The sequence below is a fragment of the Musa acuminata genome, chromosome BXJ2-7 (genome assembly GCF_036884655.1).
Source record: "Musa acuminata AAA Group cultivar baxijiao chromosome BXJ2-7, Cavendish_Baxijiao_AAA, whole genome shotgun sequence".
Lineage (NCBI taxonomy): Eukaryota > Viridiplantae > Streptophyta > Magnoliopsida > Zingiberales > Musaceae > Musa > Musa acuminata.
Window position 1 is genome coordinate 33796695 of NC_088344.1, and position 25212 is coordinate 33821906.

A 25212-nucleotide genomic window follows, 5' to 3' on the forward strand; every position below is an offset into this window, starting at 1 on the left:
TGGAAAAGCTGTAACTACTAGAGTCTGCCCATTTATTTGTTGTAATCTGGTGAGATGTTACATATAGGATGTTGAGCTTGAAGACTCAATTGGACTGCCATATTTGAATCAAACTTGGGTTTGGATAAGCAAAGGATAGCAAGAACATTAGTTGCATCTCAAATTGGTACTAATATATCCATGTTTACTGCTCAAGTAAATTTAAAAAAGGGTAAAATTGCATGTATATATATTCTGCAAAGTTGGTGGTCTTCATATTTATCTTATTAAATTCCAGTTTAGCATAAATATGTTCTTCAAATTTCAAAAGGTTTGTTTATATTTTATTGTGGATTAAATGCTAGTGGAGATCCTATTGTTAATATCACTTAAATACTCATTATAATTGTTAAAAATGTCATGGATATTTTGCATACTTTATGTTTCTTTTTTATGAACACAGATCTCAAACTTATGGCTATGCATATTGAACATAGAATATCTTCTGAAAATGATTTTTGGAAAGATGGTAAAGCAGAGACATATGTGAAATTTTGTAACATTTAAAAGGGATATATGCTACATTAAAATTGATACTGGCAAAAAGTCTATAAGTAGGTTTGATTCATGCATCTAAAGTTGAGTGTGACACCAGCATCTGACATTAGCATCAAAATATATCCATAGTACTGCTTGAGGTACACCCAACTTGGTAGATCATGAACTCTTTAAAGTGACAAACTTTGCCAGTGGGCTTGAAAGTAATGTTACACTATGCTCAATACATGTAACTTCTTTAGTTGTACAATAGTTCCCAATCTTTTGTGTTAATTGTGTTCTGATCATATCCTATTCATTTAATGCATCCAAAACCCTTCCAAACATGTTCAACAAGTTGACCATATCCCATTCATTTAATCCATCTAGAACTTTTTGCAGACAGCTTCAACAATTATTAGGTTGGCTTACCACAATAGATAACATTTGTGCATCAAGTAAAGCATCAACCAAATCCATGAGATCTTTGGCAGCTCTCTCAATGAGTATTAGTGTAAAGACACAAAAACATTGAATGGTAGAACAATTGTGAGTTTTGTCCAGTACATGGCTATCCCAGATGTAGTGAAATGAAACAGGAACATACTTAATATGACTAAGAGCCACAGTTACTAGCAACCAATTGAGCTCATCTTGTAGAGATGCTCAGTACCTGTTGAGTTCCAGCTACATGATACAGCTCTACATCAAGATTAACACAAGTTGGTGGTTCCAGCTTTTCAATACATGGAGCAGCAAAAGAAAAAGAGGAAAAAGGAAAGAAGAAACTGTATTTACTTGAAAGTTGTCAAGTGGCGATGCTCCAGGATTACTTACACTAGGCATGGTCAGACCTACGGCTTCTGAAATTAGAGGGCATGGCAGACTGAGAAGCTTCGCCTTAGGTTTCCACTGATTCAGTTTTGCAGCTCCTGAGCCTCCTCCTTTGTGTGGGGCCACATGGTGCTTCATTTTGAGTTTCACTCTGGGATTGAACTGCTGCAACTGCTTCAGCTTTCATGCGTCTGGGTCTCTTTCTTGAAGAAAGATCAGCTGAAGGCACCTGCGTCTGCTCGGGTACATCTAAGTGATCTACCTCAAACTCTGAACGGGGCCACTCGGTACCACATCCAGGACAAGCCCTTGAACCCTAATGACTCATATGAACAAACAGATGCGAGTTGGCAATCTAAAAGAAGCATGAACTAACCAAGAGAATATCCTTCCACTGACAAATGTTGAAAAAATGGGTGAGAGAAGTTCATACCTTCCGTTGCGGAAATTTCTTCTTCAGACAGTAATAATGAATTCGGACAGTGCATCCTTCATTGGAACATACAGAAGCCTGTTGAGCAAAATTTGTGAGTGAAATAAATGATGATTACTGTATTCACATAAATTTATAACAAGCCAACTCTATCGTGCCATACCCACTGGCAGACAAGGAACATCATCTAACATAGGCATTGATTTTGCATGCCCAGTAAATCGGCATAAATAATTACTATAATTATAAGTAGATCTCTCTATTAATTAGACAGTTTGACATTCTCTCCAAGATGATCATCGTAGTCAAGTAGGGATGCCACTTGAAAAAACCCTCCAGTGAACAGACAATCATCCAATCAGTAGCTCATTTGTCCCATATGAAGCCATTATTCCAGGAAATTCTGATACTCTATACCATGCAATTGCTAACTATCATAGTGCCTAAGTTCTAGATCAGATATCATCAACTCAAACTTTACTCTGCTAGTATCTCCTAGAAGTGTGAACCCTATAGTGTCATCAGAGCAAATCTTGAACATTGGCCATGCATCACATTTAATTGTTACTGCATAGGCTTGGCGAACAAGAGAAGAGGTGATTTCTCTTAAAGATATATGACAATTGAAGCCTTTGAAGTTCATCCCAACATATAATAACTGAAAATATTGCATAAAAGGGCTTCCCATACTGCAACATGATTTTTTTTCTTCAGCATCATGTAAATCATCTAGCCAATATATTACACTTAAACCAAGAAAGTGCAAGCTGATAACAAAAGTATGCAAACAGAAGTACCCATCAACAATCAGAAATTTGCAATCTACCAATAAAAACTAATAGCAGAGTTTAACCACTACAGAAAACAAAAAGGATGATAATCAAAAGATCACCAAAAATGAGAGTAAGTAGAAACATGCCTTCACTCCAGCTTCATTGCAGACCTCACATGATGGTACATCATTACCGAAAAACCAGCTCCTAAGATCAAAGAATGATCTTAAACCAAGGCCTATTCTACTATCAGAGGTATAGCACAGCCATTGGTCCTTTATGAGATCATTAAGAGTTTTCTCCTTCTGAGACATTGTGAAACTCTTGAACGCAGCAGGGATTCGAGATTGCGTATCCTGTGAACTCTGACAATTCTGAACCTGAAATAATTGTGTTTTGCTGATTAAAATTTGATGGCTTAAAGATAGTTATTCACCTGGTTAAGCCATTAAAAAGATAAAAGTCCTCGCGTTTCATAAGATAAACCTAATTAATCATACAGTGTTGTGATATGTACACAAGCATTAGAACACACCAATAAAGTAAAGCTTGGAAGGCAAGCCAAAGTAAGACATGGGTCTCATTAGTTCTGGTAAACAAAAACTGAAAATTTCATCTTCAACTTCAACTTATCATGTATCTTAAGTAAATGTTAATTCAAGAAGAAACTTCAAAGAGCTCCAAACCTGGCCTTTCCTTAACTTGGTTAATTAATAAGCTGTCATTGAAATTGCACACAATTATTTTCTTAGACCATAAGGAATCAAAAGTAGTAAATGGGCAATATGAGGTAAAAAAACATTACGTGTGTGATAGTCTAGTCAGTTCTGCGTACAGTTATATTGGATGAGATATAAACCTGAGCTAGGTTGCACCACTTAGTGGGCAATATTGATAGGAGGTAAGTAAAACAAAAAAAAAACAGATATGTCAATTGTTCAACCATGGAAAATTGATACTTGAAATCAAATTACTACAGACAACTCCAGTGTTCCACTGCTATAGAAGTTACAATAACTCACGTGCCAACATCCAAAAGCCATGTCAGATATTTAATTGCATGTCCATGAGTCAGATTCCTTAATGATACTATTCCAATACCAAATACATGGTAACAGTATAATAATTAGGCCTTTTCATGATACCAAAGCTGCTTAAGAACTAAGCTTTATATTTGTTGTTGATATACCTTAGTAGATGTCATCCTAATTTTATCAAAAACTTTCTAGCTTATTCATTTTAATGGGCATATTAGTATGCCTGTTTGAGGACAAATATTGATTGTTACAATTTAACTCAGGCCAAGAATTCTCATCAATTATGTCAATGGACTGTGCTGCTTGAAGCTTTCCCACACACGCTCATCTCAGAAACAACCATTACAGTGCATAGGCAACCTTGCTATTGTGGTTACAAGCCCTTGATACAATTGATATCTTCTGCTTTTCAATAGATGATGGTTTCATTTCAGGTTTACATGAGTGTCATTTTCCAGAATTTCTTCTAGTTAGCAAGATCCAGAAATTTTCTCATGTCTCTGCAGTATATTCTGCTCCCTATTTTCTAAAACGTGTCTAATGTGGTCATGCCCTATCTTCATTACTGCCTCACAGAAACCTAGCACTTAGTGTTGTTCTTTCCCCCCCTTTATATACACCACGTAGCAAGTTGAAATTTATCATCTTTAAAGAAAAAAAGTCTGAAAGAGAATCTCAAAGTTTTCAGGTATGAGAAAGGTTAGATTAAAATCAGAATACATTGTTTTGCATAATCTTTTCGACCAAAATAATTTCAAGAGCCTTCTATTATGAAGTTGACATAGAAATCATTAACTACTTGAAAGTCAAACAGATCTGCACTGATTGAAGGAATAACAACACAGATTCATAGTCTACACTTTTCATAGGAAATCTACTATACATTCAAATAAATGAGAAACAAAAAAAGAAAGAGGACGGAAAGATACATTATTTTTGCTTCACAGATTTAAGGAGGCAAACAGATGAAAACCTGATTTTCCAATTGAATGTGAAGTGCATCAATACTGCTTATGCAGCCTTGAGTTGTTACGTCCTGAACAATTGCTTCTACCTGGAACCAATAGAACCATATTTGGAGATTAAATTATTGATATTATAATGCCTTGACTTCTATCTTCAAAACTTACGGCAACTGGACTTAGGAGCAAAGCAATGTAGGCAAACATGCTCTCTCTCTACATTAAAAAATTAATGCTGCAAAACATGCAACAACAAATTTTCATGTGTTTAGTATACACTAGGCTCAATTAAACTAGATGACTATCCAATAAGGAAATTCCTAACATATATATCCAACTTCGGCACCTGCCTTTTCTATAATGCCACTTATAGAGTTTCATTCACACAGAAAAGAAAACAAAAAAAAATTATATGTAAGATAAAAACTTCATAGTTTCATTAACAAAAAAAAGCAAATAAAAAGATTTCCCAGTCAGAATACTTATACATAAGAGAATAACTTCATACTTTCATCCATACAAAAAGACAAAAGAAAAAGTTTTCCAGATTGCATATTATTATTAAGATAAGACTTCATCTCAAAACTATCGGGCAGAAAAAAAGTTACCCAGAATTTACTATTGAAGAAAAGATCAAATAATTCCAAAGTGAATGATCCAAACAACACATACCACTCCCTTATAAAATGCAATTTGTGGAACAGAATACTTGGTTCCAAGCTTCGATTGCTCATCAGCTACATTGTTAACCATGCCATAGTATACCTTACCATCATATTGGTTTTGACATGCTCGCAGCTCAAATTGCACATAAGCTAGTTCTTTGTTGATCTTGAGAAGAACTTCATTAAATAGTTGACGATGTGTAACTGCAAATAATTCCATATCAGTCACCGCAAAGCATTGGCATCCTAGACAAAGGCATTTCTTATACATCAACATTCAATATAACAAATCAATCATTCCATCGGTTAACGAAAGGTATGTCCCCTCTTCAAGAGCACCCTAAACACCTTCATATACTATACTCGAAATCTGGAGCTAATATATCAAGAAGGATAAAAGGATTGCATCAAGATTACATATAAAAATCTACGAAGACTACACCACCTAAGTTGACGCTATGTGGAAACAGAAACGTAAGTCTGATCTGACAAGATTTTCAATAGTAAACGTATGAATAGAAATCTGCGCTACTGCATCACTCGCGGCCAAAGATTCAACATATCTAAAGATAAAATTCTTATCTTTACAGTAAAATTAGCATACAAACCTGGATCTTTCCCACTGACGCCGGCGAAGACCGCATGGAAGTCCTCTTCCGTCATCGGTCCACGGGAGAGCAAAGCCTGTATGAGGACGTGGTGTCTCCAGCTAAGTGCCATTCTTCCAGAAGCGCGCCGAGAAGAGGTTTCACGAAACCCTATTTCCACAACGAGGGAACCCAGCAAGATTGAGTTTGGAAAATAGGGGACGGAGAAGATGCTCTCATATACTCCTCAGGAACCCTAATTTCCATGTAAAAGCGGGGCGGGAAAGGAAGAGGGCGCGAGAAGAAAGGCGCTTTGTATCGGCTTCCATTGAAGATACCGACACAGGTATATATAACGGCAGGACCATTACGAAGATACTAGAATGAACGGTCAAGATTTTTTAGATTAGAGGGCCTGAAGGATTCTATTTCTTCGTATTACTTGAAGAGGATCCCCGCTCCTCCCTTTCCTGTTATTGCCAACCCGAAGTCGGTGGCCACCTGCGCTCGCTTTCCGATCCTCGGCGATTCGCTTCCGTTCCCCGATCCGCGGGCTCCGATCGTAGCGCGGTGGCTCCGGGGGCGAATTCTTGCTCGGATCTTGAGAAACGAAGGCGTTTCCTCTTGGGGAGCTGTAGATCTTGAGGGGTTTAGGGCTGGAAATGGACAGCTTCAGCGCGAAGGATCTCTCCACGATCGGAGGGATCGCCACCGTCTCGCTGCTCCACTCCTTCATCCCCACCCACTGGCTCCCCTTCTCCGTCGTCGGCCGCGCCCAGAAATGGACCCTCCCGCGCACTCTCCTTGTCAGTGAGTCCCGGTGAACCATTCAAGATTTCTTTTCAGATCTTACTTTATTTCCTTTCCTTCTCTTCACTAGATCTTGTTGTTCTTCTTGATTGAATTCCGTTATTGGCAATGGAATGGATCTTGGAGCAAATTCATGATCTGTGGATGTTTGGGTTGTCAGGATAGTTTATTATTTCTTGATCGTGGATATCTGGACTAGTTTATTGGTGCAAAACACTGTAACAGCTGCTAATTCTTCAGGTTGTACAATTCTTTCCGAGTGCGCTTCAGGATTATTAGAGATACCCACCTGAAAATGATTTTTTTGGTAGTCGTAGCATTCTTTATATTGTTATTTGGTTGTGATTTGATCGATAAATTTATTTATGATTGGAATGATATGGTATGTAGAGATGATTGGGGCTCTCTATCTGTTGCTGGTTATACATCTCGTAGCAATCTTTTCTAGTGCAGGTCAAAAACTGTTCTTGGTCTTCTTGCTGGAGATTAACTTAACTGGTACGATACGCTCCACAAAATCGAGGAGTTGCTTTCAGTGAATATTTCTTTTCTGCTTTAAGGAATATTAAGTTTAAGTTTTGGTTTTCCTTCCTAATGCAATAACAGGAAATGGAATGATCCAAAGAGTGGAGTCGCATATTTTCATGAATTAAGAGACCCATAGACTAATGTGACATCCCTATTTCAGTTAAGCTCCTTATTGATCATGGGTCTCTCTCCTTGTACAATGATTTGGGTGATAGTTGTGGTGGAACTTCTAACTAACTTGAGCATTTTGTAGAACCAGGATGTCATGTGCCTGCAGATAACATGGAAGTCTTGCTAATATGGCTCTATGGTGTTGGCATTCACGCATGATTAACGATACACAATAGCTTTACTGGCATGGGGAAGTGCAACAAAATTGAAAACCTCTGTTGTTGCTTTCATTGAAACATGCCCCTATTCGTCAATTGGAGATGTGCTTCTTTCCTTTTTCATTAGCCACAGCGGGATAATTCAGTCCATTTAGAAAATGTGCAGTAAGGGTTTTGATGATGAGTCTTAGTATGTTAAGTAAGCACCAAACATTATTAAAATTTAAACATGCTTTATTTACTCAATGCACATTGATTATTCAGCTTTGTTGGTTAACTACTAGATTAGCTTTCGAGTGCTTGCTATAAAACTCAGTGGTGTGATAAAAATCGTAAGGGTAAACTATTTCTGAATCCTTTATTTTAGCAAAAGCTTCATTTGGAGGGTGCCAATTTGTATGGGTCTAGTTGATATTCAATGTGACTCCTGTCAACAGAGAATATGAATGTACATTTATGAAGGATATGATCGCTCTTATTAAGATGTTGAATATTAATGTTCTGAATACTTGTACATTAAGAACAAATTTGATTGGATCAATGAAGCTGCTCCTGAGATAGAGGTGCTGCAGTGTGGTAATGCTTGACATAGCATTTAGCAGATGTTTTATATTGCAGGGAACATATGCAACTCAAGTATATGCTGAATTATGCTGGTTTTAGACAGTGCGACTTTGGAAAATATCTGCATATTAGGACACGTATGATTAGACAATTGCAAAATCCACAGATTAACTTCATTTGGTGAACAACAAATTGTGGCGGATACTGTTCCTAACCATATAACACTTGCCGCCTCATGTTCCAAAAGCATTTCTACAACAGTCGAGAATATTGGCTTAGAACAAGGTTGACTCTTGGAATTGTGCATTAAACTGAATCAATTAATGCAATTTGGATTTTGGAAGACATTTAGTCCTAAATAGATGCCTCACTAAACGGGCTAGAAAATTACACCTCAAAATGTAGATTTAAATTCAACAAAAACTTAATGCTGGCAAGTCAGATTTTTTACTAGATATAGTAGAAATAGTTGGAGGTTTACCAACCTATGGTTTAAGGGGTAAATTTTGGTTACAAGAGGCAATAATTGTTTAATTGATCAGCTTGTTTTGGATTTTGCCATTGTCACTATCTGAGTTGTAAAATCTTCTTTATCTGCAGCACTTTTCCTGTTTAGGAAGAAAACTGAATGCCTTTCTTCTTCTCTCAACAGCTGTATTTGGAGCTGTCCTGCATGTGATTTCTACTTCTCTGCTTGGTATTGCTGCAATCACCATGGCCAACACCATAGCTGGTGAAGAGACAGTGCACAAGCTTGCTTCGTTGCTGCTCATAGTTCTTGGAGGAAGCTATATTCTTCTGTTTTTATTTGGTAAGAGAGGCCACAATCACTCTCACAATCATTCCATGGAGAAGATGGCAGTGGCTGGGCTTGTTCTTGTACCTGCGTTATCTCCTTGTGCAACAACTCTTCCAGTTTTCCTTGCTGTTGGCAACTCATCGTCTATGATGGTTCTAGCAATCATTGTGCTTCTGTTAAGGTAAGCCATTCTAAATTAAATTTTGAGAGGCTAGTGAATCAAAAGGTTTGGATCCAAATAAAACCTTTGTTTTGAGGCCAGCATCAATAAAATATTTTTTTGTCAAGTAATGATTTAATATGTTAGGTGTATCAAGGCTTTCAGATCTAATAGGATTTGCTCTTTTCTCAATCTGGTGAATGACTATGCTTGTTCTGTAGGCATGCAGGGATGGGTCATTCTTGCTAAAATTAGATTAGATATGACGTTCCCAAATATAGGAGAAGAATCTTCCCATCAATCATATGTCACGCATCATGGATTGATTATTGTTATTTCAATTCCTGAAGTATTGTCATTAGAGCATATCTGATTGTATGATAGATGGATCCGTATCCTGAGTGATGGTACAAATATTTTCTAAGACTAGATATGTTGATGAATCTTGACCTAGAAATGTCAAACATCTGAAAAAGTTTTTACAAACTTAGCATACCATACTTCATGTTTTAACAATCCAATGGGGGGAAAAAGAGTCCAAAAAGAGGGATCACAAGTTTTTACTGGTGGTTGATTTCTTTTTCTAGTGGGGGAACAACCTGCATTTAACCTTTTGATGTTTCTTTTATTGTGGCAAAAATATAGTTGGTGTGCTATGATTTTCTTATAGTTTTATCTCTTATCTCTGGTTTTTTAGGATTGCTAATATCATTCACGATTTCCTTTTCTGGATGTGCAGCACCATTACCGTCATGACATCTCTTGTGGCCCTTTCATTTTACGGTGCCAGCCAGCTCAAGTTTCACTGGGTTGAACGAAACGACAAGCTTCTCGTTGGCTCGGTGCTCGTCCTGGTCGGAATGCTTACCTTGATTTTCCATGATCATGATGATGAAAAGCATTCGATAGGGGAGCACCTTCACAGGAAGATTATCGTTTTGTGAGTATCTGGGCCTCGCATTACTTGTTGGAACCCATCTGTATCACGTTATAATTTTGGTCAGTCGGTTAACATGATTTTGGTCAGTCGATTGATACGAGGTAAAAGGATATTCTGTCTGTGGCTTCAACGAGAAAAAAGCTGCATTGTGCATTGTTCATATACATTACCGCTTTGAGGATTAGTATCCAACATTTTGAGGAACCTCAGAGATGGGAGCAATCGATTGTTTCCGTAACGTCGATTGTAATACGACTAATTTTGTCTTTTATCAAAAGAATTAGTTTGTCACTGCTGGTTGATGACAAAAGATGTGGAAATATGCGGTCGATAATGGCACATAGAGTGATCAGTAATTGTTTTGTCAGACAATTTTTTATTATTTAGGTATGTTTGAGTAGAGCATAACACAAGTATGATTACACAAATGCAGAGGCTTGCTAAGCAATAACCGTAACTTCACTCAGGCCATGCTTAACCATGAAAATGTTTAGGTCAGGATGTATCTTTTTATGTAATAAAAAGATACATCCTAGAGTGATCAGTAAATGTAAGAGGGTGCTTTAGTCACGTTTGATGCTTCTTATATCTTTTCATGTAAGACGGATGTATCATGTGTCAAGTACATCAAATGTTTTATTAGTAATTGTTTTTTTGTCGAATGCAAAAGGGGACATTGGATTCTTTGTTTTTGTTTTGTTTTGTTATTGAGAAGGGACACTAGTTATGGACTGGTGGGGCCAAACTTGAATTAGTTAAGTTGGATAGTTGGATCTGGGGAGGTTGGTCTCAGGTGTGGCTTGGGACCAAGATGGGTCGGGATGATCATATCTTACCAGGACTTGTCATAGTTGAAAGGTTCTGTGTTGAAGAGAAGAACCATTTTGTTTGTTGTTGTCCTCCTCCTTCGCCCTCTTCCTATAACATGTGCCTTGTTATTCACCTACAGCCATTTTTTGTTGTTTGTGGTATTCGTTCAAGCCCTACCGATTCCATGTTCAAACTGTGCATCACTGCTGATCTATTTATTATGTGCTTCACTATTCCTTCCATAATCTGAAATAAGGCCAAACATAAAATATTGTTTCATGAAGCCGTCATCTGCATAGCTGCAATCGGATGAGCTGACTTCTAACATAAGAATTAATCTAGAACTAGAACAAGATACTCTAATTGTATCTTATCAACTAAATATGTAGAGCTGGAGTAGCTCAGATGGTTAGAACGTGTGGCTGTTAACCACAAGGTCGAAGGTTCAAGCCCTTCCTCTAGCGTAAAAACCCATTAATAACTCATATTATTTTATATTTTCTGATTTCGTTTGTTTTCGATTTCGTGTTTATGATTACATTTACTACCATTCTTCGAACCACTTTTTATGATAACTCGTGTTATTTTATATTTTTTGATTTAATTTGTTTTCGATTTCGTGTTTATGAGATTACATTTACTAGTATTCTTTGAACTACTTTTTATGATAACTCATATTATTGCAAGCCCTTCCTCTAGCGGAAAAAAAAAGGCCAAACAAAAAAATTGTTTCATGAAGCCGGGCATCTGCATAGCTGCAATCGGATGACCCCATGACCTGACTTCAACATTAATCTAGAAGTTAGGATACAGAAATTTCAATTAGATCTTATAGATATAATATATACAGCTGGAGTAGCTCAGATGGTTAGAGCGTGTGGTTGTTAACCACAAGGTCTAAGGTTCAAGCCCTTCCTCTAGCGAAAAAATCTTTAAAAACTCAAAAAGTATTTTTATATAATATGTTTGGGTAAGATAAAAGAGGGAAGAGAAGAAATAATATAAGATAAAAGAGGGAAGAAAAAATATTGATTATACGAATTTACTCAGTTCTATGAGTCAATGAGAGATTGACGTACAACAAGAAATATTTTTTTGTGACTACTTAGCAATAACTATTAAGAGGAACTAGAAGCTAATAGGCGTGTTGCAATTGGAGTAGAAGATTAAATATTCAATAAACACAAAGAGATGTAGCGTTCGTGAATGATTCGACGAGGAGAATATCACAAACAAAGATATAAACAAGGTTTGTGCTTGTGCTTTGCACAATATGTAAAGTGCTTGTAATAGGCTTGACAATCCCATTTTGGTTGGTTTTTATGATCAAGCTTATAAATATAAGTTGCATGTAGTCATCACGTAAAGATAAAATTATCCAAAAATAAATCACTTAAGCAATCATTTTGGATGTTATAATCTCCCTAGAGTGGTGCGGAGTGTCAACCAATACAATACTTAAGAGATATCCGGTGACACATGGCTGGATGAGCCTCTAGAGTAGTATCTAGGGCTAATTCATTATCATATTCTATAGTAATGTTTTGTGGGCACTTTTAAAGATTTTTAGTGGACGGACCATCTCAAACTCTTTGTTACATAATTGTTTAAAGCTTGCAAAATCTATATTTATAATTTGTATTACCTATCAAGTGTTTGCTGATAGTTACTTGTGGATCCCGAGTTATACATTTTCTCTAACTCATCTTCTCTTTTATAGGTCCATAAGAGACCATACGAGGTTTCAAGGAAATTAACTCTTTATAGATGGATACACAAGGATGTTATACTACCTAGATAAAACTAGCTAAGTTCGTATTAGAAGAGTAGAGGCTAGAGAACTTCGTAAGATCGATATTGACAGACTTCTCATTAAGATATCCGAAAGTGTGGGACTTCAAGTTGATGCAGAAGTGCTCGACAAAGAAACAAAGTAGGCAATATGTAATATTATACCTTTTATACTAAGAAAAGTATGTAATAGAAATGATAAAGAAGATGGTATAATCCTAGAAGCAACCAAAACTATTGGAGACTTGCTCTAAGTTGACGTAAAACTTTGCCCTTTTCGAGTAAAACTTTTTATACACTAGAAGTTCGATGGCATTGAAGAGGCGAATTGTAATAGTTAACTCAATGCAAGGAGTAAAACACTTTAGATGCTTTAGAAGTATGAGCAAAGAGCATACAAAGGCTAATAACTAGCTTGATACACGAAGTATAACCCTCGAAGAAGTAGACAAAATCAAATAATCTTTATCTTTTTAACTCTTAAGAGAATGAGTGAAACTAAGTACTCTAGTTCTCTTACTTATCTAACAAAGGAGCTCTACACATGTTTAAAGACTTTTCGAAGAAATTTAGTGGAAGACAAGAGTTGTTAAATCCTCATCAATGATGATCGATTCTATCGAAAATATATTGTCTACCTTATTTCCCAACAAAATATCAATCGAAAAAGAAAGTGATGAGAACTTACTCAAATGTGATAACTAAATAGAAGAAGAATAAATTGACAAATTTTATAGAGAAAAAATCTCAAAACTTTAAAGTTAGTGAGGCGATACTTATTAAAGCTCCAATAGGCATTCAACATGTTCAAGCGGCAAAAGACATTTAAGAGACTAATGTATGGCAAGGAAGATCTTTTTCTTCATTTGAAGAATCCATATGAATCAACTAAGATCAGTATAACTCGATCAACTCTACACCAAAGTCGAAGTCATTGATGAGTTATAACAATGTGGTATATCAAAGTTCAACTACTCAACAATAACGATATAGAGTATCTAGGAGCCAAGTGGCACATTATAACTAGAGCAGCAAATTAAAGATTTAGCAAAGGTAAAGAAATGTAATATCCACAAAGGCTTCGACGCAGATATCAAAGGAATAAGTATGAGAGAATATTATAGACAAATATGTGGATAGGGTGTTTAGTGTAATACTTATATATATCAATATCTTTCAATTTTGTTTTATACTTTATATAGTATGTACAAGGCTTATAGTAGTCTTAGTAGTCTTATTTTGATTAACTTTTATAATTATTTTAATCTTATAAAAGTAGGTTACATGTGTTGGGAAATCTTGGAGCGACATCATATAAACAACAAAAGAACAAAAAATAAAATCTTAAAATTTCTCACAGAAAAGAAGATTTCATCTATCATATGAAGATTGGTGCACAAAAATCATAAAACCAAAAACTACAGAAAGATGTGTTCCCTAGGGAGATTGCATATTCCTGAAATCCTATAGATCTATGGAAGAAGATGAAGGAGGTCAAGTGCCCTCCTCTCTAACAGTGATCCATACTGTAGAGGCTACGAATATCCTCCTCTCTTCACACGCACCATAGGATCAAGAAGGGGAGAGGAGTATAGGAGATGGAAACTAAATGATGTTTAGTATATGACCCTTTAGTTCCCTTTTATTTATAAAAGTCATATGTCAACTTATCTCTAATGGATCCTACCTTATTGAGTATTGGATCTCCATTCAACTACTCAAGCCTCTTAGATTAGTTGATCTCTAACAGTGATCCATACTGTAGAGGCTGCGAATATACTCATCTCTTCACACGCACCATAGGATCAAGAAGGGGAGAGGAGTATAGGAGATGGAAACTAAAGGATGTTTAGTCTATGACCCGTTAGTTCCCTTTTATTTATAAAAGTCATTTGTCAACTTAACTCTAATGGATCCTACCTTATTGGGTATTGGATCTCCATTCAACTACTCAAGCCTCTTAAATTAGTGGATCTCTACCCAATAATCTTTCATTAGCTTTTATTGGATCTCATTCATAGGGTCCAATAATTTAGGGGCTTATTGGATATCTAATAAAATAGGGACTCCAACGGTTATCTCATATCTGAACCTTTACTCGTCATAACACCTACCATGTGTGTATGACCCTTTGAGCCCAATATTGAGTTGGTCATGAGTTATATCTATCATAACTCCTTCTAGCTCAATGAATTATTATATTCATAATAATTTACTCGACTTATCGACTACGGATGTACTATATCACTACTCCACAGTCCTCAAACGATACAGGGGAATCCAATCCATTAGACTTGTCTATCTTTAGTTACCGTATACATATAGTCCCTCATCCATCTAATATCTCAAATATCGTATTTTGGGTATGGTATTGTTAACCCATATGGTTTCTACTCGAGTCTCGCTCTAATCAGATTTTATTTAAGAACTTATTCTCTCTTAATCTAAATGACCTTGGTCAGGGATTTACCTAAGCAAGAATACATGGGATATTCCTCTTACGACACCGAAAGCGGATGATCTTCTATCGATACTCAATTGTCTTTGTAAGTTTGGATGTCACTCTCAATAACCAATTATGCTAGATCTAGAACTTTCATACATATAAGTCTGGTATCAAAAAGTGAAGTACTCATACAGGATATTCCTTAGTGTCTCAAGTCTAAGGATTCGGTACACAACTAGGATGACAAAATTGCTATTTGACAATGAGGTATATGTTGGGAAATCATAGGGGGGGGGCGACATCATATGCGCAGCGGAAGAACAAGAAAACAAAAATCCCCGATTCCCAAAAAGATGTTCATCGTCGTGCGAAGATTGGTGCGCAAAATCCGCAAAAAACACAAAAACTGCGTATAGAGATTGTGTTACCTAGGGAGATCGTATATCCCTGTTTCCTTGCAGATCCTTAGGAGAGGGTGAAGGAGGTCAAGCGTCCTCCTCTCTAGCGGTGATCCACACAGTAGGGTTGCGACGACGCTCCTCAAAACTCCAGGCCTACTCTGAGGTGGAGAGGGAGAGGAGAATAGGAAGGGCAAGCAAAGACTCTAGCCTATGAGGCTGTGAATCCCTCCTATTTATAGAGATCCCGTGTCAAAACCCTAATGGGTCCTTTCCCTAGTGGGTATTGGATCTGCATCCAATAAGACAAGGGCTCCGTCGGATATCTCATATCCGAACCTCTACTCATCGCAATGCCTACCATATGTGTGTGACCCTCTAGGCCCAATATCGAGCTGGCCGTGAGTCATACCTGTCAGAACTCCTTCTAACTCAGTGAATTATTATCTCTGTAATAATTCACTCGACTCATCGACTACGGAAGTACTAGGCCACTACGCCGTAGTCCCCAGACGATACAGGGGAATCCAATCCATTGGACCTATCTGTCCTCAGTTACCATGTACCTATAGTCCCTCATCCATCTAATATCCCAGAGACCGTATATCGAGCATGGTGCTGTCAGACCCATACGGTTTCTACTCGAGTCTCGCTCTAATCGGATTCTCCCGGAGAACTCTTTCTCTCTCAACCCGAATGACCCTGGCCAGGGATTTGTCTGAGCAAGAATACATGGGATATTCCTCTCATGATACCGAGAGTGGATGATCCTCTATCGACACTCAATAGCCCTCGTAAGGTCGACTACCACTCCCAATGACCAGCTGTACTAGATCTGGGAACAGCCAAACCTATAAGTCTGGTATCAAAGAGTGGAGCACTCATACAGGACATCCTTGGTGTCTCAAGTCTAAGAACCAGATACACCACTAGGACTATGGAATCGTTGTCTGACAATAAGGCATCATCAACCATCCAGCATTCCGTAAGCGGATCAATCAGTGAACTCATTCTCCAATGAGCACCTGTACTGTATCCCTAGTGTCCCTACACGAGCAGCTATGAGACCAGCTGCATCCATCATATGGACGGGTATACAGCACACCAGTCTATCCGGTTATCACGATGTCCCTCTCGAGTAACCTATGACCGGGATTATTTAGGATATGTGTTTAAAGGTGAATCGATCTCATTATCGTGATCTCATCACGATCCGATTCCCATTGAACAAATCCAAGGACATCACAATATATATGCATTTATGCAATAGTTATAAAGTGATATATGCCAAAATATAATAAGCAAAAAGATTCTGTATCAAGTCACACGTGCCATCACTCACGTGATTGGCTTACTGGGCACTTATGACTAGCAATCTCCCACTTGACCTAAAGCCAATCACCTATGTGTCTGATCCCCATCAGACCCCTGTGACGCTCAAAGACAATCTGAGACAATGGCTTTGTTAGTGGATCTGCAATGTTATCTTCGGATGGAACTCTTTCCATTGCTACATCTCCTCGGGTCACGATCTCTCTGATAAGGTGGAACCTCCTCAGAACATGCTTAGATTTCTGATGAGACCTAAGTTCCTTCGCTTGAGCAATTGCCCCGTTGTTGTCGCAATATAGGGAAATCGGCTCCTCACTATCCGGCACGACTCCCAAATCTGTGATGAACTTCTTCAACCAGACTCCCTCCTTTGCTGCATCTGATGCAGCAATGTACTCCGCCTCTGTGGTCGAGTCAGCAATGGTATCTTGCTTGGAACTCTTCCAGCACACTGCTCCTCCATTCAAGGTGTACACATACCCTGAATTCGACTTGCTATCATCGACATCAGACTGAAAACTTGAGTCAGTGTAGCCTTCAACCTTAAGGCTATTACCTCCATATACTAGTAAAAGATCCTTAGTCCTTCTCAAGTACTTAAGGATACACTTTACTGCTTTCCAGTGCTCCAAGCCTGGATCCGCCTGATACCTGCTCGTGACACTCAGAGCATGCGCTATATCAGGCCTAGTACATAGCATGGCATACATGATAGACCCTATTGCTGAGGCATAAGGTATCATATCCATGTTCGCCCTTTCTTCTGGAGTCTTTGGGGACATACTCGTAGAAAGCGATATCCCATGTCTCATCGGTATGAGACCTCTTTTGGAATTTTCCATGCCAAACCTTTTGACAATAGTTTCTATGTACCTGGACTGGGACAAGCCAAGCATCCTTTTGGATCTATCTCTATAGATTCTAATCCCCAAGATATAAGATGCTTCTCCTAAGTCCTTCATGGAGAAGTGTCTAGATAACCAAGCCTTTACTGTGGATTGCATTCCTACATCATTCCCAATGATGAGGATGTCATCCACATATAACACCAAAAAGGTGATAGCGCTCCCACTTACCTTCCTGTATACACAAGGCTCATCTTCGTTCTTAACGAAGTCATAAGATCTGATTGCCTAATTAAATCTTATGTTCCAACTTCGGGAAGCTTACTTTAGTCCATAAATGGATCTAAGCAACCTACACACCTTATCTGGGCAGTTCTTGGACACGAATCCCTCAGGTTGCATCATATACACCTCCTCCTCCAGGTTCCCGTTGAGGAATGCGGTTTTCACATCCATCTGCCAGATCTCATAATCATAGTGTGCTGCAATAGCCAATAGAATTCTGATGGATTTTAGCATTGCTACGGGTGAGAAAGTTTCGTCGTAGTCAACACCTTGCCTTTGACGATACCCCTTAGCCACTAGCCTTGCTTTATAGGTCTCTACCTTTCCATCTACTCCGATCTTTTTCTTAAAGATCCACTTGCAACCGATGGGTACAATACCTTCGGGTGCATCAACTAGGTTCCAAACCTTATTGGAGTACATAGAATCCATCTCAGAATTCATGGCTTCTTTCCACTTCCCGGAGTCTATACTCATAATAGCCTCCTCGTAGGTCTGAGGATCAATATCCTCTACATCCTCTGCTCTAATGTGTCCCACATATCTCTCAGGAGGATGGGATACTCTATCAGACCTGCGTAAAGTTGAAACTTGTGTATTAGATACCTAAACAGACTCGGGCTGTAGAGTGGTGCTTGAGCTTGGTTCCCTAACTTCGCTCAACTCTATCATTCTCCCACTGTCTCCGCCAAGAATGTGTTCCTTCTCAAGGAACACTGCTCTCTTAGCTACAAAGACCTTTTGGTCCTCGAGATGATAGAAATAATACCCACAAGTTTCCTTGGGGTATCCCACAAATTTACATCGCCCTGTCCTTGATTCTAACTTATCGGGGTTGTGTCTTTTAACATGGGCAGAGCAGCCCCAAATCTTAACTACTTTAAGATCAGGCTTCTTCCCTTTCCATATCTCATATGGTGTAGACACCACCGACTTAGTTGGAACTCTGTTCAGAAGGTAAGCTGCGGTTTCTAGGGCATATCCCCAGAATGAGATGGGTAGGTCAGCGAAACTCATCATGGACCGTACCATATCTAATAATGTACGATTTCTCCTTTCAGAGACACCATTGAGCTGAGGTGTATAAGGAGGTGTCCATTGGGATAATATCCCATGGTCCTTGAGGAAGTGAGTAAACTCTGTACTTAAGTACTCACCTCCTCGATCTGATCGAAGAGTTTTGATACTCTTTCCAGTCTGGTTCTCCACCTCATTCTTATACTCTCTGAATTTCTCAAAGGCCTCGGACTTGTACTTCATTAAGTACACATATCCATACCTTGAGAAATCATCAGTAAATGTAATGAAGTAGGAGTAACCTCCAATGGCATGAGTTGACATGGGTCCACATACATCACTATGTATGAGTTCCAACAACTCAGTGGCTCTCTCTCCAGTTCCACTAAATGGAGAGTTGGTCAGTTTTCCACGAATGCAAGGCTCACAAGTTGCATATGACACATAGTCGAATGGATCTAGATATCCATCATTTAGCAACTTTTGAATCCTCATGGATGTGACCTAGCCTACAATGCCACAGGTATGCACTGTTCAACTCATCTCGTTTCCTTTTGGACACATTTATATTCATGATATGTGGAGTGGTGTCTAACATAAATAAACCATTATGCAATGTTCCTTTCGTGATGATCTTATCATCTAATAATATCGAACAACCATTGTTCTCAAAAACAAATTTATATCCACTAACTGTTAAACATGAAATGGAGATAATGTTTTTGATAATAGAAGGAACAAAATAACATGCATCTAATGCAATAAAAGCTCCACTAGGCAGATGTAGGGCGACCTCGCCAACAGCTAATACAGCAACTTTTGCTCCATTACCCATCTTGAGGTCCATCTCGCCTCTCTCTAGTCTCCTAGGCCTTGCCAGAACCTGCAACGAATTACATATATGATAAGCACTACCGGTATCTAATACCCATGTGTTATCATAAGAGTCTGACAAATGGAGACTGATCATGAATGTACCTGAAGCTTCATCAAGCTTTTGTTTCGCCCTTTCTGCAAGGTACTCTTTGCAGTTTCTCTTCCAGTGCCCATCTTTACCACAGTGGAAGCACTGGCCTTTGTCCTTTGTTGGGTCTTTCTTAGCAACCTTTGCTTTACCTTGTTTGCCATTGCCCTTTCCCTTCTTAAGGGACCTTTCTGCTTTCCTTTTTTTTCTGGTCTCACCAGTGTAGAGAACTGGCTTCTCTTTCTTAATAGTACTCTCTGCCTCCCTCAACATATTGAGGAGCTCTGGGAGAGTCACCTCAAGCTTGTTCATATTAAAGTTCATTATGAACTGTGAAAAGGAATCTGGTAGGGACTGAAGCACAATGTCCACACACAAGTTATCCTCTAGGACCATTCCTAGACCTGTGAGTTTCTCTATCCACTCAATCATCTTTAGGACATGGTTCTGAACCGGTGTCCCCTCAGTCATCCTAGCGCGGAAAAGGCTCTTGGATATCTCATATCGTTGAGTCCTTCCCTGTTCCTCAAACAATTTACGGACATGTAGGAGAATGGATCTGGCATCCATCTTTTCATGTTGTCTCTATAACTCTAGAGTCATAGAGCCCAACATATAGCACTGAGCAAGAGTGGAGTCATCAATGTACTTCACGTAGCGAGCGATCTCATCCTCGCTTGCCCCTTCTTCGGGCGTAGGCATCACTGTATCAAGGACGTACACGATTTTCTCCGCTGTGAGAACAATTCTCAAGTTACGGAGCCAATCCGTATAATTTGGACCAGTGAGGCGGTTGACATCAAGTATGCCACGTAAGGGATTTGAAAGCGACATTTTCTGAAAATAAAGATGTAGCAAAAATGAATAACATGCAGATTTTGCAAGAAATAAACTATCAAGATATGGACTTCTATCTTAATATGCTCCCACTATTTTACTAACGAGTTACGTGACACCCTCAGCACGTGAAACGGAAGTCTCCGGCAGACTTCTAGTGGGGATCAGGATCCAATCAGCGTCTTAGTGTAACCTCGAGGGACTCGACCAATCACACTAAGCCTAAAAGGTAGACAACTCTTGCCGATCACAACTCCTTGTGATTCCCGTCCTGTTCGGCCTCCGAATCACCATGGCCTCGAGGGACTCGACCAACCATGATGCTCGGTTAAGTCAACACCTTCGTTACAAGATGAGTCTGATTTGATGATATACCCTCGAGGGACTCGACCAAGCATATCATGCCCTCAGGTCACCGGTGACATCTCTATGTCGTAAGCAAGATAGCGAATCGCGATATAGGTGAGTCTCGAGGGACTCGACCAACTCAACCTACACCGGGATTCGGTTCCTACTCATAACGATGGAAGGCCACGTGGGTCAATCTAATTGCCTCACGTTTACCGACTTAATATTATCGAGAGATGTTTCTATGATTTGGTCTCCTAATATGACATGTCACACATATACATATTTAATATATATCTACATCGCATGCAAATATATATACATATCTAGTATGTGTATAAGCAATCACACCAGATGATCATGGACCACAACCTAATATGATTAGGCCCGAGCCAGTAGGCCTAATCACTCACATCAAGATCTATGTGTGCAATGGTGCATCTCCATGCCTTGTGATCGTCCATCTCGTCCTCGTTGGTTCCGTCGACATCTTGATGCATCTTCATGCATCACGATCGTCCGTCTCGTGGGTCCCGCTATGGCTTCCACGCTCCCGCTGCGCCTCCTCATGTGATTACAACTTAATCATAGGCACGCAGGCCCGACAATAAACGAGAAATATAATGGAGGTTCGCAGACCTCAATAATAATAATCACAAGTACACACATCACACGGTCCATGATCATCCGTCCACTCATCATACATCACATGTATAAATAATCATCATCATGTAGGACTACTAGATAATAATAAAAATAATAATCAACTAAACCTTTTAATTAATTAATATTTTCTGAAATCAGGGATATATAGGGAATTTCTCAATTCCTAAGGGTATTTTCGTAATTTGGACAAAAGACAGAAACTGGAATTTCTCAAATTCCGAGGGGCAAAACTGTCTTTTGCGCAGAAAACCCTAATACCCTTTCCCCTTTTCGCTGCTGCGCCGCCGCCGCCGCCACCCTACTGGCGGCGGCCTGTGCGGCGAGGGCGAGGGCACTGCCCTCGCCTGCAGGTGGCACGCCCGCTGGGGTCGCTGCCGCTGCAGGTGGGCGCCCCCGCGGGCGCCGCCGCCTTCGCGGGCGGTTCTGCCCGCGAGTCAGCGCCCGCAGGTGGTGCTGTCTCGCTGGCGGCCGCCCCTGCGGGGTTTTTGCCCGTGGGAGCAGCGGCCACAGGCGCCGCTGCCCTGCGGTGCCTCAGCCCGCGCTGCTGCCCCGCGGCGCCTCTGCCCGCGGGCTCAGTGGCCGCAGGCGCTTCTACCGAGCGGGCTGCCAGCCCCGCCGGCCGCAAGCCTGCTGCAAGCAGACCGCCGGCCGGCTGCTGCAGGCACAGCGCTTGCGCATGCGCCGGCGCTGTGCTGCCTGGCTGCGGCTGCGGCTGGCTGCAGGCATGCAGATCGAGGGCAGCAACTTTTGCTGCCCTTCCTTGCTTTTGCGTCAACGATTTTGACGTCAATATTCTTCCTAAACACAACACACGCAGTTCAAAAACCAATCATTCGCACGAACAACCTGGCTCTGATACCACTGTTGGGAAATCATAGGGGGGGGGCGACATCATATGCGCAGCGGAAGAACAAGAAAACAAAAATCCCCGATTCCCAAAAAGATGTTCATCGTCGTGCGAAGATTGGTGCGCAAAATCCGCAAAAAACATAAAAACTGCGTATAGAGATTGTGTTACCTAGGGAGATCGTATATCCCTGTTTCCTTGCAGATCCTTAGGAGAGGGTGAAGGAGGTCAAGCGTCCTCCTCTCTAGCGGTGATCCACACAGCAGGGTTGCGACGACGCTCCTCAAAACTTCAGGCCTACTCTGAAGTGGAGAGGGAGAGGAGAATAGGAAGGGCAAGCAAAGACTCTAGCCTATGAGGCTGTGAATCCCTCCTATTTATAGAGATCCCGTGTCAAAACCCTAATGGGTCCTTTCCCTAGTGGGTATTGGATCTGCATCCAATAAGACAAGGGCTCCGTCGGATATCTCATATCCGAACCTCTACTCATCGCAATGCCTACCATATGTGTGTGACCCTCTAGGCCCAATATCGAGCTGGCCGTGAGTCATACCTGTCAGAACTCCTTCTAACTCAGTGAATTATTATCTCTGTAATAATTCATTCGACTCATCGACTACGGAAGTACTAGGCCACTACGCCGTAGTCCCCAGACGATACAGGGGAATCCAATCCATTGGACCTGTCTGTCCTCAGTTACCATGTACCTATAGTCCCTCATCCATCTAATATCCCAGAGACCGTATATCGAGCATGGTGCTGTCAGACCCATACGGTTTCTACTCGAGTCTCGCTCTAATCGGATTCTCCCGGAGAACTCTTTCTCTCTCAACCCGAATGACCCTGGCCAGGGATTTGTCTGAGCAAGAATACATGGGATATTCCTCTCATGATACCGAGAGTGGATGATCCTCTATCGACACTCAATAGCCCTCGTAAGGTCGACTACCACTCCCAATGACCAGCTGTACTAGATCTGGGAACAGCCAAACCTATAAGTCTGGTATCAAAGAGTGGAGCACTCATACAGGACATCCTTGGTGTCTCAAGTCTAAGAACCAGATACACCACTAGGACTACGGAATCGTTGTCTGACAATAAGGCATCATCAACCATCCAGCATTCCGTAAGCGGATCAATCAGTGAACTCATTCTCCAATGAGCACCTGTACTGTATCCCTAGTGTCCCTACACGAGCAGCTATGAGACCAGCTGCATCCATCATATGGACGGGTATACAGCACACCAGTCTATCCGGTTATCACGATGTCCCTCTCGAGTAACCTATGACCGGGATTATTTAGGATATGTGTTTAAAGGTGAATCGATCTCATTATCGTGATCTCATCACGATCCGATTCCCATTGCACAAATCCAAGGACATCACAATATATGTGCATTTATGCAATAGTTATAAAGTGATATATGCCAAAATATAATAAGCAAAAAGATTCTGTATCAAGTCACACGTGTCATCACTCACGTGATTGGCTTGCTGGGCACTTATGACTAGCAGTATAATCATCTAACATTTCGTGAGCGGATCAATCAGTGAACTCATTCTTAAATTAGCACCTGCACGGTATCGCTAATGTATCCACTTGAGAAGCTATGAGATCAACCGCCTCCATCATATAGATGGGTATACAGCGCACTAGTCTATCCAGTTATCTCGATATCTCTATAGAGTAACCTACGACTAGAATTATTTAAGGTCTATGTTTAAAGACAAATCAGTCTCATTATCATAATATCATCACGATCCAATTCCCCTTACAGATCCATGAACATTATACAATGAGCAATATAAATGAGAAAAATAATAAATAATTAATAAACAAAAAGAGTATGTATCATGTCACACATATCATCACTCATGTGATTCGCTTGTAAGGCATCTATGACTAGTAATATGCAGTCATTGAGTAGAGCAAAACCACTTAGAAATAGACCATCCATACTATTATTTTGAGATTTTCTAACTCCATAAAGTGATGTAAATCAGCACAACACCCAAGAGTTATCCCGATAGCACATAGTTGGATCAGCATTTAGGGTAGTGTTTAATGATAATTCGATGTATTATTCCACAGTAATATTATGTGAGCACTTATAGATATTTTTTATTATTGTAAACTATTTTGGAACCTTTGTTATATAATCTTTCTTGTGAAGTATATGCTTGTAATTTATATTGTCTAAAATATTTACTAAAATAACTACTCGTGGGATTCCAAATTAAATGTTTCTTTAAAACTATCTTTTATTATATGTTCTTAAGAGATCATAAGAAGTTTTGAAGAAATTGATTTTTATAAACAGACACACAAGGGTATCATTTAGGTAAAATAAATTAAATCTATGATAAAATGACATACAAACATTTTTTACTTTGGAATAAGAATTAGCCTTACGAAATGGGAAAACCACTAGTTATAGTTGAGAGAGTGCGAAAACAACTGGAAAAGGGCCATTCCCGATAATATGGAATATTGAAGAGAAGTTATTGGCAGTTGGGCTGGCTGGGTGCCATAATCAAGGTGACAAAGGCTTTAACTTTCATACAATATTTTCTCTGATTACCCTCCTCAGTTTTATAATTTTGATTGTTGATCTGACATAATGAATTTAATGTTAATTTGAGGATGAATATTATTATATTAATGTTTAACCAATGAAAATTAACTAT

The 25212-nt window shown here is 39.5% G+C and overlaps 2 protein-coding genes across 4 annotated transcripts; one reads left to right on the top strand and one right to left on the bottom strand.

The window, feature by feature from the left end:
* Nucleotides 1-1025: 1025 nt before the first annotated feature.
* Nucleotides 1026-6129, bottom strand: LOC103992474 (uncharacterized). Its single transcript, XM_009412185.3, has 6 exons — nucleotides 5829-6129; nucleotides 5228-5424; nucleotides 4567-4647; nucleotides 2703-2936; nucleotides 1784-1861; nucleotides 1026-1666 (listed from the first exon to the last, which is right to left on the bottom strand). The coding sequence occupies exons 1-6, from the start codon at nucleotides 5938-5940 to the stop codon at nucleotides 1418-1420; spliced, it is 951 nt and encodes a 316-aa protein (XP_009410460.2). The 5' UTR covers nucleotides 5941-6129; the 3' UTR covers nucleotides 1026-1417.
* A 121-nt stretch (nucleotides 6130-6250) lies between these two features.
* On the top strand, nucleotides 6251-10228 carry LOC135617706 (uncharacterized). 3 transcript variants are annotated; one of them, XM_065118212.1, is made up of 5 exons: nucleotides 6647-7115; nucleotides 7224-7304; nucleotides 7399-7673; nucleotides 8691-9018; nucleotides 9737-10228. In XM_065118212.1, the coding sequence occupies exons 3-5, from the start codon at nucleotides 7652-7654 to the stop codon at nucleotides 9939-9941; spliced, it is 555 nt and encodes a 184-aa protein (XP_064974284.1). In that variant the 5' UTR covers nucleotides 6647-7115; nucleotides 7224-7304; nucleotides 7399-7651; the 3' UTR covers nucleotides 9942-10228. The 3 variants fall into 3 exon arrangements, with proteins under 3 accessions (XP_064974283.1, XP_064974282.1, XP_064974284.1); XM_065118211.1 differs by lacking the exons at nucleotides 6647-7115; nucleotides 7224-7304; nucleotides 7399-7673 and adding an exon at nucleotides 6251-6613; XM_065118210.1 differs by lacking the exons at nucleotides 6647-7115; nucleotides 7224-7304; nucleotides 7399-7673 and adding an exon at nucleotides 6252-6617.
* Nucleotides 10229-25212: the final 14984 nt, after the last annotated feature.

Bases quoted from the DNA above. Each gene is read 5' to 3' on its own strand.
- LOC135617706 (XM_065118210.1), top strand. From the start codon at position 6,470: ATGGACAGCTTCAGCGCGAAGGATCTCTCCACGATCGGAGGGATCGCC. The intron at 6,618-8,690 runs GTGAGTCCCGGT...TTCTCTCAACAG, and splicing joins CCCGCGCACTCTCCTTGTCA to CTGTATTTGGAGCTGTCCTG. The intron at 9,019-9,736 runs GTAAGCCATTCT...CTGGATGTGCAG, and splicing joins ATCATTGTGCTTCTGTTAAG to CACCATTACCGTCATGACAT.
- LOC103992474 (XM_009412185.3), bottom strand. From the start codon at position 5,940: ATGGCACTTAGCTGGAGACACCACGTCCTCATACAGGCTTTGCTCTCC. The intron at 5,425-5,828 runs GTTTGTATGCTA...AATTATTTGCAG, and splicing joins CGTCAGTGGGAAAGATCCAG to TTACACATCGTCAACTATTT. The intron at 1,862-2,702 runs GCATGTTTCTAC...TTTGCTCAACAG, and splicing joins GCAATGAAGCTGGAGTGAAG to GCTTCTGTATGTTCCAATGA.